At 43.3% G+C, this 21,009-nt stretch overlaps 1 protein-coding gene across 8 annotated transcripts in view; it reads right to left on the minus strand.

Annotated features, from left to right (window-relative positions):
* The window catches only part of LOC147242890 (uncharacterized), a 151,412-nt gene that overhangs the window by 114,392 nt on the left and 16,011 nt on the right, over positions 1-21,009 (minus strand). For 5 of the 8 annotated variants that reach the window (XR_015110654.1, XR_015110650.1, XR_015110651.1 and 2 more), the window contains 2 exons: positions 19,548-19,667; positions 17,702-17,914 (listed from right to left, as the gene is read on the minus strand). The exons of 2 other annotated variants lie outside the window; for them this stretch is intronic. Coding sequence is in view for 2 of the 6 variants with exons in the window: in XM_086189788.1 (XP_086045914.1) it covers positions 17,738-17,914; positions 19,548-19,667 (297 nt within the window). In the remaining 4 variants the exon portion in view is untranslated. Of the gene's footprint in view, positions 1-17,701; positions 17,915-19,547; positions 19,668-21,009 lie in introns of those variants that run through there. One more of the 8 variants, XM_086189789.1, reaches the window with a different exon arrangement.

Below are 21,009 nucleotides of genomic sequence, written 5' to 3' on the forward strand. Positions count from 1 at the left end.
CCACTGGCATGGGAGGTGAACACGCTAACAAGGAGACTATAACCCATAAGCACCAGGGGTCAGACCCCAGTCCGTCTCTTGAGGTGTCGGGGAGTGAGGTTTGCCTACTGCTGCATTGGCTCATGGGAGCTTGTCTCTCTAAAATAAATCAATTTAAAGAATACGGTTGTGAATCTTTACTGTCCTCCAAGTGTAATGATAGCACCTTTCTTGTGATTTGGCACGATACAAATAAAACCGACTTGACAATAGTGCAGAGTGGAAAGTCCCCAGAGGTTGGGAGGATTTGTAGGTGGCGGTACCCTGATAGCAAGAAAAACAAGTTTAGGATTGGGTTGTTGTTTTTTCCAGATGGGGAAAAAGTAGACTTCTTCAAGTGACTGCTGCCAAGGCGCACTAAAGCAAGTCACTTACAGGGAAGAAAAACCATGCATCTTCAGTGATTTGGATGTGACTCGTGGGCGAATTCCCATCCCCAAATCCCCTGCCTTAGTCATTTTTCCTTACTCCTGTTGCACTGGCTTTCTTGCATGAACAGAGTTATTATCCCTGCCAGTACAGATAAAAGAGTGGAGTCCTCTGGAGCTAAGGCCCATGCTGCTGTTTGATCCTGATAAAAACGCCCGGCCTAGATAACAAACGTACACACCCACTCTCTCTACCATCATCAGGAAGTTATTCAGTCATTCATTCATTCACATAATTGGACCGTCACTCCCTGCTTCTCCCCTTCTGTAGCATGTGAAGGGAAGTAGAGGAGTTGTAAAGGGGGAAAAAAAGACACGGAGAAACGAAAGTATAAAGTACATGACTTAAAGAGCTGATCTAATCATTGGAAAAAGTGATTCAAATTGTTCTTCTTTTATTTCATCTTCTTTTTCAATTATTCTTTACATAAGGACGGTAAATGGCTTCTTGAACTCAATTATTTCCTCTCTTAACAGTTTTGATACTTCTTGCGATTAATTAACCGAAATATAATTGTCAACTACTTTGCTTATTGGTCATTCAGTTTTGTCATTCATCCAGCAAATTGGAAAATATTTGTGAGGTTTATCTTTTAAAGGTGATTATTAGCTGCCTAGCTCCATTCAACCGTACGAAAGATATGCATTTTTTTAAAAGAATCTAAAGATTATTTCAGGGATATGAATAATTGGTTGCACTAAAAGGGCTTTTAGAAGCTTGGAATCTGCAGCCTTGGAATTTGACGCACTAAAATCCCAGTTCAAGACCTTCCTCATAGTTGGTTTTCATTATGGCATAAGCATAAAAATACCTTTTTTTCTTTTCTGTCTTTAGGCAGTAGTTTACTTAACAAATGATTCCATCTTTCATGAACAAGAAAGTCAAGACTGCTGCAACCTACTGAAAAAAAACTGTACTGAAGAGCGAATGGATGTTCTCTGGAGCAGCACTTGGAAAATTAATTAGATTTGTTTACAAGGAGCCAACATAAATTGCCGCTGATTAGAGGGAAATGCGCTGCTGCTACAAAAGCACTTTTCAGGTGACTGATTCAAAAATATTGAAAGTACAGTAAATTGAAAATAATGTTGGTGGTCTCCAGGTGGCCATGTTTGTTTAAAAGGCAGCACATTTCAGATCACCATTGTTAAACCCTTCTCTTTTCCCTACATGAGACCCCTGGCCTCTGAACTCTGACCCTCACCTGTCTCCTCAGGGCCCGAGCAGCCTATTGGATCCTTCCCTGAGGTGGGTTGTTACGAAGGACACCAGTCATCTGACAGAGGTGAGGCCAATCAGTCCTACAGTGACGCGAGAGACCCTCTCACACTCACTCTCACACACACATCCATTCACCTCTGATCTCTGCGTATGCACAACTGAACACCTGATACTGTTGACTCACTTTTCATCTCTTTACCTGCTCTGCTCTCGTTTTCTTCCACTCATTCTTCTCTCTCTATTTTAATGAAGAGCCTTGAGGGACCAGAGAGAAAAATCACAGAGGGAGACTTCTGACAGCTTCTTTTGTGCTCTTATACTTTTATGAGATATAAACACAAGGAAGGGGAGCTGGGTTTGAGCAAGTCCTTGGAAACATTGCTCTTAACACATACACACACACACACACACACACACACACACACACACACACACACACACACACACAGATCAAACACTCCCTGCTCTATCATAAAAACAACAGCACCCTTACAGCTGACAAGGTTACCCAACATCCACTGGTTTCTGTCTCATAATTACACCCATTCATACAAGCATTCTTTAGTACACAATCATATAATGCAAACAGACACACAATGGCAGGGGTAGTGACTGCGAGCATGGCTGCAGGCATTTTGTGTTGCTAAATTTAAACCTGAGCTCTAAGTGGGTCTCAGCTTTATATGTCTTTCACAGCTTTGTGTCAAGCACAAAGTACGCAGCAAACACACATCAACACACACGCACAAACACATGAGAACACGGCCCATTTGTGTGTTAATGATTAGGAGAAGGAGCCATTTGCTGGCGGTGGGAATGTGGGCAGTGGTTTCCTAAGTGGTGCTATCTGGGTCAGAGGGCCAAGGCTACTGGGTCTCTATCTGCGTGTCTGACTTTCGGATCTACTTCACATGGAAAAGATGCTAAAGTGACGTGCATTTGTTTTTCCTGAACTGACTTGGGCTTCACGGTTCTATGATTGTTCTGGTTTTCTGACTGTAACATCCGAGGCGATGCTTCCCCTCTGGGTGTTTTACGTCTTTCTTCCTGATGCTGCAGAGGGCAAGTTTACTCTTTGCTCAACTTCAATATGAGTTTACAACAAAGAGCTCAAGTTGAAGGACCTCCCGTCATCCCAAGGCCCAAAAATAGGTCAATGGATGATGAAAATTCATTTTGGGATGATCTAATAATACAGTTTCCTGGAATCAGAATCAGTATCAGGAAGGGGGAAAAAAAATGGAAAGTGTGCGAAGTGCAAAGTGGACTAGGATGTAGCTTTTTGTTTGTAGGGTTTTGTTTTGTTTGTTTTTTTGGATGGATTCCATAAATCATGACTGTAAGAGAATCTTGCCAAGGTGAACGTAAAGACTTTCAAGGCAGAAGCATTTTTAAGTGATGTGGATGTACTGTATAAGGTTCACGCAGGTGAATTCATGCCACCAAATCCAGTTCCTTAGCACGGCAAATGGTATCACTACCCATCATGTTACGATGAACTGTGCCGGAAATTGAATGATGCACAACGGAACAGTGGAATATTTTAAAAAATGAAAACATGAGGGTATTGCTACTGCAATGTAACATAATTTTAATTTTTTTGAGTGTATTATACAGAGCTGTAAGCACACTCTCACACTGCCTGAACAAATCTTACAAATGATGAATGAATACATTAAATTACCACTTTCCTGTAATACGAATGCATTTATTTTCTGCGAGTTTCCGTTAATCCGCGTGAGCACGTTTATCAAAGCATTTACAAACTGTAGCATTTGCAGATGGCCTCAAATGCCTCGAGCTTAAGCAAATATTAGGCTCCTTGAATGCTGTTTTTATGTAATCTGTTCTCCTCGCTTCCTTCCTTGTCCTTTGTTTGTAGTGCGACTGATAAACCTCACGGCTCTAATCTAATCTTTACATTTGAATTTCAAAAAAAGGATTATTTATTGATTAATGATGGGGGGGGGGGGGTGTTCGATGTTCATTTCAGGTCAGTTGTGGGTGGGGAGTAGGAAAAATTCCAACCCTGAGACATGTAAGGTGGCATTATTTGTGACATCAGTTGATGTAATTTTAATGTCAACCGGGGGGAATGTAGTATTAGTAGTGTTAGAGTACTTTGATATATCAAGGAGTTCTTAGGGGAAATTAAACTGTAGATAATTGCTTTTGGGAACATAAAATGCTAGAGAATTTTACATGTAGAGTCAAGTACAAGTATTGCCTCCAACAACGCCGGGTCACTGTGTTTTTGAGAGAAAGGCCACAGAAAGTGAGGTTTTTGTGGTGTTTAAGTAGATCAGGGCCCAGGAGGTGAGCACAATCACACACATGTGAGCTTGAGTGACAGCTGTGTCGGGGCCGAGTGACAGCGACCCATGTGATTGGTGAATCATAGTGACAGTGCATTGGGGAGAAAGAGCGTGATGGCTCCTGTGAGAAGAGTGACCTCTGACCTTTAGTGACAGAACTGAAGCATCCCTGAACAATAGCATGAAGAGATAGAGAGGCCCGGGAAGAAGATTTAAAAAAAAAAAAAAAAAAAAAAACGGCTTGGGGTCTTCTCCGAGCTTCCTTGATCCAGCGGTGCAGCCATATCACTGTGTCCATCTCTGACACTAATGCTGTCCTAATGAGCCCGCTGATAATGCTGGCTTAACCACAGGGATGTGCAGAGGGGCAAGGTGTCAGGGGTTAATGGGGAGGAGGGACGAAGATTTGGGGAACATCCATAGATTGAAAGAAAATATAAAAGACCAGGATGAAGCGTCTGGGCTTGAAAAGGGAAGCCAATGCCGACTTGTCTCAAACCTGCGCTCATCGGACGACTGCGCCGGGTTAAAAAATGGGACTGTATCAAAATCTATTCTCACTTATTACAGCAGTAAATATTCTCCTCCTTTTTTGTGAAGTTGTCTTCAATACAGTTTAACTATGGTTCCATTTTGGGTAGGATGGACTATGTGTCACTACACAGGGACTGGTCGATAGGTATCAAGGTGAACCTGTCCTTCAGAAACGGTCACTTCTTACTCAAAAACAGACAGAAACGGTGAAACTGGAGGCTGAGAAAACACTCAGCGCATTAACCTCCGATTCCTTTTGTAGTTTTTGGCAACATCAGAATGACATACAACAAGAATCAGAAGAACATTACCCCGGGTGTGTGTGGGTTCGCATTCAGCAGTGTTTTATTCTATCTAACCCAATTTATCAAATACATTTAGGCTTATTTTTCAATGTCATTTTGAACTGAGAGTCTGAAGAACTCTCATATTTGAGGTTCTGTAACCACTTTTTTGACTGACCAGGAAGAAACTTAACTATTCTCAATAAAAAAAAAGAAACAATACATTGATATAATTCTACTAGATAGTATTGACTTATAGTTCAGTGCTGAATTTCACCTTTTGATTCTACTCCAATAATATATCAAATAATTACTGGATGTACTTTGTGATCTAAAGTAATAGAAAAGTTAACCATAACTCATTACTTCATTAATTGACGCGCATTTGCCGACAGCGGCGATCCAGTTTGAGTTCATTCATTCCCTCGCATTGAGACCAACAGGTTTGCAACGGATAACTGGGATTTCTTAATAAGACTTTGACAAGAAGCCAAAGAAGCTCAAGGTGAACATTTTCATTGTCTGAAAAATATCAATAAGTGAAGGACAATGTTGAAATTGTACGTATGAATCAAAGTGGAGGAGACACTAGATTTGCGATGAGCCTTGTTGAACAGTAAAGCAGGATTTCTTGCTGTCACTGCATAAAAAAAACAAAAAGATTACGTTAGAGGTGGCGTTGCAGAATATACCCATACTGGATACGAGGTGTTACTGATGGCCATTAGAGCTCCTACCTGGAGTAGCCACTGTATGTGTGCCAGGTGTCATTCAAGCTGTCAGCGGACCAACGAGCAGCTCAGCTTTTCCCATAAAGAACGTAGCCTACTGAATAGTCTCTGCTTTAACGACTTTCTATTTCACAACCCATCCTTTATTAGTCAGAATTTAATTTTCTTTACTCAACCTGCCTGAATCAAGGATTAACCGCGGGGTCTTGAGGTTTTATCGTCATAAATTGCCAGACTTACAATCGATGTCATTCGTGATAACTACTTTTATATACTAATCAAACTGAAAATGGAATTATTATAGTATTGAAGGGTAATTCTTCCATATCTTTTTTGAACTGATTTATTTCTGTCAAGTCTGGATAGTCAGCGAATATATTATTCCATTACTTTTTGCCTTTGGTTCAGTACGGAGATATCTTGAGCAGGTAGTGTCAAAGTTTCAATTTTCATTTTGTGACAACAGTCGTAGGTTTGTTGTGACCTTAAACTACATGCAGTCAGTAGAACCACACGAAGCAACTCCTCGGACCAAGGTCGCCTACAGAGTGACATGCGATGACATTGTGTAAAGGGCCTTTTTCACCTGTCTATCTTGCCCTCTGTGTGCCTAAAGCAAACTCATTGCTCCGCCTGGAATCTGCTCTGTCCACACAGCGCCTCTTTAAGAAGGGAGAGGCAAGCGAAGAAAAAAGCCAAGGCTGAAGTATTGACTCACCGGCAGGTACCTTATCACGGTGAGAACCTACACACATGATGAATGAGTCTATGGAGCAGCAGATAAGACGGCAGGTAAACGGAAGGGTCATGGATACAGAGGGTAGGCTGTCTCCCTATAACTGCAATATATAAGCTGAGCGTACATATCTGCTTTGTGTCACGTTGGTTTAGACGGAGGTCAGATACAAAAGACTGACAGGGAAGGACGCAGATTGGAAGCTTAAACGGGTTAATCTGCGTTTTAAGGGCCTGTTAACCACATACAAGCTGTCAGAAACACGTCCGGCCACTCTATACACCAACATGTGTGTGTGTGTGGAGAAAAGATATATGAACACACAAGCATGCACCGACAGACACACACATTGAGTTCAAGGGGCCATTGAGTACAGGGCAGTAGGTGTTAGATTACAGGAGCAGGGCCATCCAAAGCACCGCCTGCTCCTATCTTTATTTAACCGCTGATTAGACAGACTCTTTGAAGGCCCCTTTAATTGCCGCAGTGATGGAGCTCTTAAAACCGGGAGGCTTTTTTCACCTCTTTTATTGATTTCTCCTCTCATGACACCAATAAAAACGCCCACACTCCTGCTCAAGCTGCCTTCTGTTTTTCCGTCATTCCCCCTTTTTTCTCGCCTGTCGCTTTCTCCCTCCCTCCCTCTGCCGCTTGTTCGGTCCTTCACTCTAAATTTCGAAACTCCTGTTTTTTTTGTTGTTGTTGTTGCATGTTCTCATTCTTGATGTACTGATGGCCAAAAAAAAAACAACAAAACAAAACAGTAAACCCTCAAGAAAGAAAGAGCTCTTTGTTGTAGTGGCTCGGTTTTGTGCCTATATTTGGATGATTCTGATTGATTTAATTTGTGTCATCAGCACTGAGAAACAGAAAGGGGTTTGAGGAAATCGGCTTTGAAAGAAATGAATCTCGCATTTTTATCAGATGCTATAAACTCTGTTAAAAGAGTTGCGTTAACTTTTAAAACCTTTTTTAACAACATCAGTCTATTACAGTGCTTTACAAGGTAGCTAATACTCATAAAATGAGAAAAAAAACGTATAATTGTTGACAAAAAAAAAACCCACATGAAACTGCAGCTGTTTCACGTACTAATTTGATATCATCCAAAAAAACAAATCTAATCACAAAACAAACCACTGTAACTAGCATTTTTATATGTTTGACCGATCGTTTATTCAACATTTTACAAGATTCCCACCCTACTTCACGCAGCTCAGGTATTCTAATCGAATTTTCTGCAAAATCAGCAGCTCACTTATATAATACACCAACCCAGAAAAACAAGACTTACAAAAAAGCTAGCTTTCAATTTCATTCAAATAATGAATCAATTAATGTGTTGACATTAAAAAGATCTGTAATTAACACATACAAGTCTGGTTTACTTCGGCAGATGCTTTTTAAAAACCACCAAAATGACGTTATCGATACCCTGCAACATTAGTGAGACATACACTTCATGTAAGAGTGACATTTCTTGTATCAATCCTTCATTCGGTCAGTTTTAAATGGAGAAGAGAACGCAGCGTTTCAAAGTTGCTTTCTACTCTTGATAAAATGTATGACTGTAAATCGCTTTGGACGAAAGCATCTGCAAAATGATGTAATGTAATGTAATGTAAGATGAAGGCTCCTGGGACTGGAGCCAACATCCCAGGATGTGGCTGCAAAGGGAAAATTGACCCAATACTTAAGAGAAAGATTGTTCGGATGGCGCAGAAGGATAACTTCAAACCAGATCCGAGCTGACCTTGAAGCTCACGGAGCATGGTTGCACCATCAGTTGCTTTCTGGCTAAAAAAAAAAAAAAAAAGGCTCCGCTATTGAAGACAGAGTAAGACTCCGTTTCTTAGAGAATAAAACAAAAACATCTGCCTGCAGTTGAAAAGCAACAGTCCTTCTTTGGACCGACCAAACAAAATCTTATTTCTTATTTATTTTTTTAATGATTGCACCAGCTCTGAAGAAAAGAACAGCATCTCTTTTAAGAAACATAGGAGAAGCCTAAGTGGTGTTTTGGGGTTGCTTGGCTGCCTCTGGTACTGGATGCTTTCAATCTATGCTGAGCATGATGAAGTAGGAGACTATTAAGACATACAGCTCAGTGTTTGCTATGAAAGGAAGAAGGCACCCGTCCAACCTGAGAGAGTGGAGACCTAATCAGAGGTGGAGATGGCACGGTTAATGTCTCTAGGCTGGTCTATAAAATGGCCCTCTACTTTTTATCCTCTGTTTGTTTTGATATTCAAAGAATTCTGGCTTCAAAATTACTTCTGGCAGTTTCAACACAGTTCAGGAAGCTTTAACTGTTCTGCTTTCTTGGCACTGCCATCTGAAACTGTTATCAGAAGTCGTTAGAGCTGCAACCATAGGTTGATTAATTAATCAAAAGAAAATTAAGTGCAGCTACTTTTTCTTGACGTGTAACCAATAGTCCAAAAATGCATATTTATAATGACTTTTAAAAGAAAAAAGGAAAGTAACCTCAAACTTGACTCTTGATGAAACGTACACTTTGCGTTTTCTATCAATAAATAAATCAGGAGCCATCTTATCAACAATAGTAAATTCCAAATTACTGGCATTGCCGAAGTTGACGGTCGTCGCTTCAACAAGCCACTTTGCAGATGCCACTAATGAAGGGCGGTTTACGGCTGTCTGGACAACACAGGGCCACAGGACAAGGCCTTGACCCTTGACCTCACAGCCTACTGATGGTAACCCAGCTGGTCCACTGCCTGGCTGCTAGATCATTTGCCCATGACCTCTGTCGCAGCTCAACTCCACAGTCACGGTCCTCCCCTTGCGTCCCTCCTCTCATCAAACAACAGTCCACTGGTCCATTGATTACCCAGAAGGGCACTGACACCACTTCCAGTAAACGCTTTGTGTTTAATGCTTCATTTACCGAGTGGAAGAATTAGGTTCATGATGCATCAACAGGTCTCTGTTAAGCTTTAGTTCCATCTGCTGTTGTCTCGTCGTCGGGTGGTCCTCTGGTGGTGCTGAGATAGTGAGCATGTCTGAGGTAGTCGTGGTTCGTTTTTTTTAATCTATGCCCAGATGCTGCATTTAAAATCGAGCCGCTTAAAATCAAGCACAATCAACGCATTTGGCAAGCTTGCTCTGACTGATGACCCAACAGCTTCACCGCATGCTGATTTGGTCAGATCACACCGGTGCGTGAGAGTCGTAACCTTGGAGGGTTTGTTGCAACGGTTGGTTCTGATCCTATTACAGACTCATTGATCCTTGTCTGGCTCCTGTTCTGCAGCGTCAGCTCTGGGATTTTATTGATTCCAGGTAAAATCAACAGAAGCTCTGACCAGCCATCATTGACCATCTAGGAGGATGAATACTGGCCTGCTGTGATGCCGTTGGGCAGAGGAAGACTCAATAGCACACAAAATATTGTTGATATCATTAAGCCACGGCAAGGAATTCCGCAATATTACAGCAGTGACTCCATAACTGATGCTGAGACAGATCTGTCTCCAGCAAATGCTCTACACATGTATTGCCTAACACATTTAAGGATGAACGAAACCATCTCAGATCTCATTAAAGAACTTCAATATCTGCCACGGAATTTTGTAAATTTCTTCGAGGATCCAACTTAACCTTTCCCAAATATTCCTCGACGTTTAAACTGACAGCGTACTCATTAAACCTCACTCTCCGTCTTCTGCTCATTCTCTTCCACACTCAAGGCAGCTGGCGCGACAACTAAGCCTCAGACTGGCACCCTGAGAAAGATTAGTGGCGCGTAATTAGGGATTTCAAATCAACTAATTTACAGGGCAATCCCTTGCATCCAGCGCGACCTCTGACCTGACCTAGAAGGGTTCGACATATTCTATTCTTGGATGGGCAAGGTGCCTAACTGTGGTGGCAAAGCAAGGAAAGAGAGGGGGATGAAGGGCAAATTATAAAACATTTGAGGGCATAACGGGTTTGGAGTAGAAGGTTAAGGGTCATGGAACAGAAGTAGCTTGATGTAAAGATGTGAGACTGAAGGGGACAGCAATTACCAGAAGTGGGGACAACAATGAGATGGCAGTGAATTCCTAGAATGTTGAGGTCAGCGTGTTCCCTTTAAACAAGGAAAATCTACCTTCCATTGAATGAGCTGGCAGGGAAGACTCTATATTTACCATTTCCAAATGAATGTTCCAGCCTTTAGCTAAGATTTTTGGGTTATAGCTAAAAGAATGAGGCGGTAAATTCAAGCGGCTATAAAAAGGTTCCTCTACATGCTGGCTCGGTTGCTCTTTCGCACTGCGCTGAACTCACTATCACCAGGTTAAGAGCTCAGACACATGGAAAGAGATCAGCCATTGCGCCGTCGATTTACAGTGACCCAGGTTAAGAGATCTAGTGAGAGACAAGAATAAAAGGAGGAGTGGTAATTATGTAGAGGTGTAGGCAGCCTACTGGGGGGAGGAGGGGAGTTGGTAACTATAGGCTTGGTTGAGTAATCGTACAACTGACCTGATTTTATAAGGTCTACTAATGATGTTATGCCAGCTGACTGATTCAGTCAACAACCCCCCCCCCCACTCACCCATCACCTCCCCAACCGCCCATTCTTTCTAACTCCATCAGCTGACTGACGCAATCCCCTCCAGTAAATCAGCTGAGGGTTGCTGCCCCACCACCCCTCTCCAGACGCTGACAGCTGACTGTCTAGCTCCCTCAATCCCCTTCCCAACTGCTCACCTCCAATGAGTCATGCAATTTATTACAGCTAGACACAACAGCTCGTCGCAGAACAACACAGCATCCAATTACATTTTTTTTCCCCCCTCTCTTTACTGGCAGCAAGGTTTAATGACAACTACTTGGATAAGAACTTGTTTATCCCCGGCTCAGGCAGGTTCAAATCCAAATGGTCATTTGGCCTGTCACGTCCAACGTGCAATGTGGACATTCTTGCAGTGAAGACAGGATTAGAGAGGTAGAATCTGGGTTAAAGACACTACCCAGTCCATCTGTTGTTTTGGTTTTTCCCCACCAATGACCACAAGGAACCACACCCACATACCCCCTCCCGCCCCTCAAATCATTATTCACTAGAATAAACATGCGGTATATAATATATACCACAGGAGATTAAAAAAAGAGGGTCGTGTAATTCTAGGAAATAAAAACAAAGAATGCATTATGTTTATAAAATCTTTTAAGAGTTACCTTTATTTTTCTTATTCTTCCTCATAAAAAAGAGGTCCTGGCTAACATTTCTCTCTGTGCCTGCACCCCTTTGACTGTATCTGGTCTCTGTGTATCTGGGTCTCTTACAGTTTCCCAGGCTCCTAAAGCTGATAACCCAACTCAGTGGTTTCCACACGGACACCTTCAGCTCAGGGCACATGCTCGTACCCACACACTCGCATTCACATGCACGTCACCCACTTCACAAACTGACCTCATACAAACAAAGGCACTGCTTCCGAAAAATAAACAGGGTTCCCCACCATTAGAACGACAAAGCACCTGAATGCTTTTACGAGAATTCTTTACCACACGGTATTGAAAGCTTCTTCACAGCACGTTTCACAAAAAGCCATGGTGTTTCTTCCCACTCTACTGTCTTTGTTCTTGTTTGCGTCTCAATGAAATGTGAAATCCGAACATAATTGCTTTTTTTTAATAAATATGGTAACGATAGTAGTCCGACATTATAAGGAAATGCAGTTTTTAGTCAAATAAGGTCATATTACCCCTCATCCCAGTAATAGTACGGATATCCAAAATGTGAAAAGTTATGTTAAGATATTTAACCATTACAATAACTGCATAATTTCAACACAATAAGATTAAAAGCTATTTCACATTAACTTTGTTTTTTTCAGGACAGTCTGACTTTTGGATATGATCAAACTAAAACTGCAACAGCAAGTGTGAAACCCAACAAAAGGGATTGTCTCGGATCAAACAGTTCATTTGCGGTGTGGAACTTTTTTTTTTTTTGGGGGGGGGGGATGGTTCAGACTTCAGGACGAATTACAGGAAGTTGAAGGAGGCTAAAGTTACCCATTAAATAACAGAGGAAGAAAAACAACTGGAAGTGAGGTTAAAATGAGATGCGGTAGAACAGGAGAAGAAATACGGTATTAATAACTGAACCAGTGGGAGACGCAGCCTACATTGGGGACGAAGACAGGACACAAGGATTCCATGTGAAGTTCTTAGGTGTGCTCGCAAAATTTCAACGAGAAACTACAACTAAGAATCCTTACAATGTAATGAAAATATTAAATTTGGTTCATACTTTGGTTCAGGACTGTAAATGTTCTAAGCTAATACTGTAACTTGGTTTAAAGTCAAATTTTTATTTCATCAATCCATCCATTTTCTTCCGCTTATCCTGTTAAGGGTAGCGGGGGGCTGGAGCCTATCCCAGCATCTAAGGGTGAGAGGCGGGGTTCACCCTGGACAGGTCACCAGTCCATCACAGGGCCAACACATAGAGACAGACAACCATTCACACTCACAGTCACACCTACAGTCAATTTAGAGTATCAATCAGCCTCGTCCCCTCTTGATGTCTTTGGACTGTGGGAGGAAGCTGGAGAACCAGAGAGAACCCACACAGGAACAGGGAGAACATGGAGACTCCACACAGAAAGATCCTGTGATGGAGCCAGGACTCGAACCCGGAACCTTCTTGCTGTGAGGCAACAGTGCTGACCACTGCACCACTGTGCCTCCCAAATTTTTATTTCTCATGGTTAATATTACAAATATATTAAACCTGCAGTTTACCCTTTCATTCAACATGATGATGACGATGGTGGTGATGATGATGTCTCAACAATGTTATTTTGGGAAGGAAACGCAGGAAAGGCACCAGTGTGTTAGAAGACTAGGCGATGTAATGTAAATTGTTCACATCTGTCTGTTGGGAGCATAGAAATGAGTTTGTGTGTGTGTGTCATGTGTTCATGCGCGCGTGTGTGTGTGTGTGTGTTCGTGCCTGTGTGTGCCTGTGTATGTGTGCCAAGTGGCCCTTCAGCAATGTAGCCCTCCCATGTGTTCAGGGACCCAACACAGAGGCAAACTTATACCACTAACAAAAAAAAAAAGAAAAAACATTGGGAAGAAAGGATAAATCTAGTTTGAAGAAAGACAAAGGCAACTGGTCGATGGGGCCCAAAGTGTCATCTTGCCTCCACTTGGGGTGAAAAGAAGGGTTGGTTAAAAAAGAAAAAAGGAAGTGTAGAATTTACCAGAGGAAAGTTCTTTCTTTTCCTGGACAGCTGAGTGTCTTATTATGGGATTAGATTTAACCAGTGCCCCCCTCGGAATGTGGAGCAGAGGGCTGGTGGTAATGGGTGGAAGAGTTTTGGGGGATGATGTTTGGTCGGGTGCTGAGGCATAGGGGTGGGGTGCCATTTGGTGGCGGTGGTAGAACGGGTCAGGGAGGCAGTGTGCGGGAGGGCTTGGCAGCGTGCCCAGGGTGGGGGGAAGCCACAGCGCTGGGGCCCACGTGGACCCTTGCCAACAGTGCAATTACTCCTCATTCTGAACAGCTGGCACATAATGGACATTCAGACACTTGTACTCCTTCGATAAGACACGGAGATCCCAGGTCGTCCCCCCCTCGTGTGCCTCAACACAACGTGACAATCGGGGATCACCCCGGCGAAGTGCGGTTCAAGAAGCCATCGTGCTAGCACCGCTGGTACGCACACACCAGGGTTTTGATGGATGACACTGAACCAGACTAGAGATGTGTTCGGCTACTTGAGAAGTGTAAATCACAAGAAGGTGCAAACACAATGCAAGCAGAGACACACACTCAGACACACACTCAGACGCATCAAAGTGCAAGGATGGGCCACGTCTGTGTTTGATCCGCAGTAATATGCTAGCAGGCTGGGACCCGTGAGTCGAGTGTGGGGGAATTCTGTGTTTATAAATTCAGTCTGTTTGAAACTCAGTCCAAGTTTATAATCCACCCACTGTGTGGTGGCTTTGTGCTTTCCCTCAAAGCGCTCACACAATGTAAACACAGCGTTTAAAAGGGAGATCGTTTTTTTAATCTACAGTCTAAAACAAAGGGAGCACAGGAAATGGACTCCGTCTTTAAGGGGGAAACAAACAGACCTCCTGTCAGTCAAGCTCGTATGGCAATGTGATGTCATGGAGGACGAGAAGTGGTACTGAAGAGTTCGCTGCATGTGCTCGGCCAAGTAGCTGGCAACACGTGGAGAGTGCATGTGGGGTATAATGTACACTACATGCTTTAGCAATATTACTTCCTGTGTGTGAGTTCCTCTGTTTGACAGGTGGTGGTGATGATGATGATGATTGATGGCTCGTGTGCAGTGACTGAGCGGTGAATCCGCCTGACTCCGGGGTAGCGCGGCCACCATGACACCAAGAGTCTTTACCACATGCAGAAAGCCTCATCCTCAGTTCCTCCTCCAGAGGATCATGCACAGGACGCGTGCGGACAATCAAAGGGCTGCGTAGGTTGTGATGCTAACATCAAAACTGTTGCGTGAGCACATGTGTGCACACATATTACTGTATGACTGTGTGGGGTACAAAACAGATGAGAGCCTTCTGCTGAATATTATAAAATGCAGAGGCCATCTGATAGAGTTTAACCGGTGTGTTCCACTTCACTTAAGCAGCAGCGAATATGGGGATCTCAACACGCTGCTGCATCAACACCAACTCTAAAAATGTGTTTGTAGTTTATCTATTTGTGGTAACCACTCCATCACTAGTCGAATACATTTTTCACAACTTTTATATTGAATGAGAATGCTAGCCAGGGTTTTTTTTTTTGTTAGCAAAGCATTGAGGAGCTCTATGGCAGCACCTTGAGATGAAGGAAAACTCTAAAAAAGCCCATCAAAGACAGTAAGGAGTAGGAAAGAATCCTTTTTTTGTGCTTCTTCATGAGTTCAAGATCTAAGACTTCTAAATTGGCACCATTTTTTTTCCTTACAAATTCTGTTCACAACTGTGTTAAAAATCCGTGATGGTGATCATTACACAGGTGTGTCTTGGGTTGGTCACAGTAGAAGTTGTAAAATATGCATTTTTTTTAAACACGCACACACACACACACACACACACACGTGTTTTGAGCTCGCAGAGAATTGGCGTGCTAACTGCAGGAGTGTAAAACCAAGTTGTTACCCATCAGTTTAGTGTTCCTTCTTCGACCGTAAACCGTCTCCAATGTGACTTGCAAGAATTTTGGCAGTACATCCACCTCGCACTCACAGGTGTGACTACACCTGACCAACACTGCCACATCCAAGCCTGTACCAAGAAGATGGAAGACAGCGTTGATGGTGTCGTTTAGGTGAGCAGTTTGCTGACAAGTGCCAAGTGGGGTTACGATGTGTGCAATGGGGTTATGGTGGGGTTCCAGTATGGGGAGGCATGAACTTTAAACAATGACGATAGTTGCATTTTTTTGATGGCCATTTAAATCCACAGAGGTCCTAAAACAAGTTGCCATCACCTCATATTCCATTATTATAATGCACAGAACCCACCCAGCATATTTGGGGTGTTCTAGGTCGTCTTGTTCCAGCTCCTGCTAACATCCTGCAACTTGGCACCACCATCGAAGAGGAGCGGTGGAACATTTCATAGGCCACAATCAACAATCTGATAGACTCTCTGCACAAGGCATGTGGTGCTCACACCTGCTGAATCAGCATCCCAACAACTCTACAGTGGAGGTGTTTCCTCGGTGAAGTGCTCATAAACATGGATTTAAACAAATTTGTTAACATTTCTGATACTTTCATTCCTTTTTTTGTTTTTTTAATGACACATCCTAAGTCCAAAAATTGACTCAGTTTGCTTGAGTGCAATCGGACCGCTTGGAAGTTGCAGAGTTGGTGAGGCTCTCATTTGACCAGTTTTCCAGTTGAAGTGATGTCACAACAGGTACATTCCAGCAGCAGTGAAAGGTGATATCCCCTTTTTGAGATGCAGGCAAAAGAGCAACACGTGTGTGAACCTTTTAATCTCTAAGAGCAAAGCGCTTCTGCTGCTTGTCTATCAATGATGCATTAACATCTGCAACAGCTCATAAAATTCCATGAACCAGCAGTTGTTGGGGTGTTAAAATCTTCAGCATTCCTCCGAGCATCATTCCAGTACAGAGCACTGGTGGTGCGGTGCCGAGGGCTGAGTCTAACATGCGTATCAGCAGGGACCATGCCAAGAACATCAGCTTTCGGCTGACTGTAATATGATTAGAAGCCCACAACATAAGTCACCGCCTGGCTGGGAGCATAACCATGACTCCAATGCTCATGTTTAGGATTATGCTAATGTCAGGCAGTGTGTGTGTGTGTGTGTGTGTGTGTGTCGGAGGGTGTCTGCTTTAGAGAGGCAGAGTGAATAAGGAGAAAGGAAACTACATCACCAACAATAAAACACATTTTAACAATATCTCTGCTTGTCTTCTTATCTCAAAACACTTGTTTTCTGTCACTCCCATCCTCCATTTTCTTATCACTTCTCTTCCCCCTTGTATTTCCTTGCCTTTCAGATCTTTCCTTCCATATCTACTGGCCGGTCTGCAGCATCTGCCCTATTGGCACCAATATCACCCGAAGCTGCCAGCAGAGGCTCAGCAGCCTGCTAATGTCAAAAAGAACCTCTTTCATCTGAACCTGCTTCATTCAGCAACTCCACTCTTTGGCCTGCACTGTATTCTGAGACCCTTTTGTGTGTGTGTGTGTGTGTGTGTGTGTGTGTAGCGTGCATGTATTTTCTAGAGTGTATTCTTTCACATAGGGTGGTCCTGACTTAAGTCACACATCTGTTGTAGAGGACCACGGACGTCCTGTTTAAATCGGAAAGGACAAGTTCAGAGTAAGAGGAAACCAGAATAATAGGCAAAGCATAGTCATCAGTGTGTGTTTCAAAAATACATAGAAATGTAGCTGAGCGCTCCACGAGGAAGTTGTTTTGTTTTGTTTTGTTTTTTTAGATTTGCTCAAGATCACAAAAACGATCTCAGTTGTGAACAATTAGCAATTATGAGCATTTTATAGTGACGGTTTTTACCTCCACAAAGCAGATAAAGTGATCGTGTGTGCCTGTTGAGTGGATAGCTCTAACATTTGTGGAGGGATTTTGAAGAAATTTGTTGCCATGTGAGAACTGAGATTAACTTACTGAACCAGATCCAGATGTGATAAATCACATGAGCTTTCTGGAGGAAAGCCTTCTTTGGGTACACTATGTATTTTGTACTTTTGTAATCAAAAGTAAAACGTAGTATCAAAAGACAGAGATGGCATTAGTAGGCATAATTACTCTACTCAGGGTTGACAGGAGGTGCATTCAAGTGCCTTTTAATTATCTGATTAGTAAGACAATTCACAGTACAAAGATCGGAACGATGCAAGGAAACAAGCAAAAGACAAAGTCATTATGAGGGATTAGCTTTAGGTTTGCCTACGCCATCAGGATCCCACAAATGGGGCAATATTTACATAAATCAGTATTTCCGTCTTTCCACTGATGTTGATTAGTGCTACTCAAGGACGTTTTTGCTACTGAAGAGTCATGGGGGCTGGTAGACAAGGTCAACCCGTGGATGCATCCACCCCGACATCCACCGAGCAGCTGCTCCTGTGCACAGAAATCATTTAAAACAAAACCCCGATGTGATTTAATCACCCAGCATGACACAAACAAAGACTGACCTCAGGAAACGGATAGCAAAGAATCTAACCGCCCAGAGGCGTCCAGCCAGGGGTCAGCAAGGCCAAGCCTGACACTGGCTTTCACTGTCTGGGGACATTTATGACGTCTGGGTCCCTGAGCAGGGATGGCTGCCATTACTTACAGCACTAATCTCAGGGGTTATTCAACCCTCGGAGCTTACAACCATACAGGCTTTGATGTCGTATATTGTTATGGCATCTGACCGCATTCCATGGCGCAGAGACGTGATTGGATTGTGTTATTCGCTGCACATCTGTGTGTTTGCCAGGCAGGATTAATGGCTTGTTGATCACACTTCTGTCTGGGTGCTTTCTATTTCCAGCTCCAGCAGATCTCGCATCATAAGAATCTCTGTCAGTCACACAGTCTGTAATCTATACCGCGCTTAATTCAATTCACTATTCCCAGTTTCTCTCCTGTTCCACTGTGTCAGATCACATGCAGCCTTGTGTTAGAACCTGGGGGGGGGCGGGATCATGACGATTTCAGAGCAGACAGACTAGAGGTATGGGAGACCTTGTCCCCGCTGTCACAGGTGACAAGCTTGTTCTATCACATGTTCAATGTCAACTCATGTAATACCTCAGCTGACATGACGATGCTGGATGTTTCCAGCAGAGTGTCAGCCTGAGAATTTTCACTTTTTTCCCCCCCCTCCACTTCACGGGGCTGCTCCTCTCTGCCTGGCAGCACAGAAACACCGTAGCTCATTTCCATACAACTCCCAGAGGAATTGTAATTAATTTTCATAATTACTTTGGGGATCTCGACTCTGACGCTTCGGCCAAAACAATGGGAAAGTAGGCTATTGTGTATGTGTGAGTTCATGGACAAGTGTGTGATAAAAACCTTTTGTACGGTATTTTTTTTAACCAAAGCCACTTCTGCTCTCACTTCCTTTTCTTTCTCTCATTTTCCCCCGCCCCATAAAGTCATTGACCTTGGGGAGTTCCACTACTTTACCACATCCCTGGTGTTTCATTGCTCCCCATTGTGGGTAAACTCTACAGGTCAAAGGTCATAGCAGCAGTTCATTGCACAGTGAAAGTGTCCAGACCGCTTGCTTTAATGCCTTTTATTGGGGATCCTTGAGTCTTTATGGGGCTAATGTCTGAAAATGATACATATCATTTGGGGGTTTAATGGTTTTATTGCCAGTACAGCTTCTAGAAAACATAAAAATGATATTGGAAAAATGAACATTCAGTGAGACTTTTGGTGTGAACATGACAAACCACAGTGAGAGATTGCATGAATGAAAGTAGGGTAACACTTTATCCTCATTATCATCCCTGGAGGTGCACTTGAACAAGACACTTGAAATGCCCGGCGGTGCTGTTCACTGACCTACAGCTTTATCGAGAAGCTTCCAGAGTCTGTGTGTGTGTGTGTGTGTGTTTGTCCACTGTACGTAAAAGAAACATGACAGTGATGAAAAATCCCATGTGTGCTCAGCAAAATGCTCCCTGGGATGTTAAGATATTCTATTGTTGCAGATGGGATTTGCCGTTGGATTAAGATTGTGTAAATTACTAACCAGCCTGAATCCCCAGTTGATGTGCAGCTGGCGGTGCAGAGGTGCCAAATAGAGGAACGGGAAGCACTGGCACAGTTGGGGCGGGAAGCACTGGCACAGTTGGGGCTCCATTAGATTTCCCTGTATTGAAGTAGAGAGCAACAGGGAAGTGATATAATCCTCTGGACCTCGGCCAACAGCTTCCATCCTGTGCACAACACCTTTCCACACAGAACAGCATGTGCACACATGTACCGTCTTCCTCTGGCTGCTATAATAAGGAATCATGGGTTTATACGAAGACGATGAGGAATCATTTGGCGGATTGTGGGCGACATTTCGGGGAAGGGGGGGTTGTAACCTCAAGGGATCGGGCCGAATTCCAGCACTTTTTTCTCCCACTCTTATCCCACCCTCCCCATTGCGCACACACACACACACACACATATATATATAAAAAAAAAAACGCAAGCCTCCCCCGGGCCAGCACGCGACAGGTGCTGACTTAAGTGCCCCTCTCCTTCCTCCTCACATGTCCACTTATGCCCCCTTTACATCCATTACAACATGCGCAGCCACCATCCACCCCAGGCACAGGCCAGTCTCCGTTTCACTGTGCACGCACTGCACCTGAACATGTGTCTTTTTATCACCCAGGCTAAATCCTCCGCTACGCGTAGGGGCTCCTGTCGATGGACGGCTGTTGAGGATGTTTAGATTGATGGACTCTGCATTGCAGATGAATTTTAATTTGACACAGAAAATGCAAGTCAAACTCAATTTCATGCTCTGTAGGTTGCTCCTCTTTCACTTTCTCTACTTTTCATGTCTGGTTTACATTGTGTTCTCAGAGCATCTGTCTTTACATCAGCAGGTTATCTATGGTTTTCTATATTTATCCCATTCTTTCACAGCCTTTTCTAAATCATTTTCCAAAATCCCTCAAGATTCCACAGCATCCTATTGTGTCTCTCTCCATCTTTCTCACATACTTCATCATTCTATACATTACAGAACCTCCCCCCACCTCTTCCTTCTTCTTTCTCTCCTCTCTTTTTCTTTGTCCTTTTCTTCTCCCCACAGTCTCTCTCCTCCCCCCCACCCTTCTTTCCTCTCCTCTTCCTTCTTTTCTCTTCCTCTCTCCCTTGTGTCTCTTGGTGTTAGCCAGTGCCAGACATGGAGAGAGAAAGAGAGAGAGGGAGAAAGAAGAGGGGAGAGAGAGAGAGAAAGAGAGAGCAAGACTGAGAGAGAGAAAGAGAGAGCAAGAGAGAGAGAGCGAGAGAGAGCGAGCGAGAGAGAGAGAGAGAGAGTTGCAGGCGGTTGGTGTTCCTGCCAGCCGTTAGAAACAAACAGAGTCAATGAGGACAATGTGTCTGGACTAAGAAAGGGAAAAAAAACAAGGCTGCGCTGCCACCCTGAGGCGACTGGGGGTATAACTCCATCGGGGGTCATCGAGGGGAGACAGGGAGGATGATGAAATACT

The sequence above is a fragment of the Aulostomus chinensis genome, chromosome 20, assembly GCF_037954235.1.
Source record: "Aulostomus chinensis isolate RoL2024-O1b breed Wild chromosome 20, RoL_Achi_v1.0, whole genome shotgun sequence".
Taxonomy (NCBI): domain Eukaryota; kingdom Metazoa; phylum Chordata; class Actinopteri; order Syngnathiformes; family Aulostomidae; genus Aulostomus; species Aulostomus chinensis.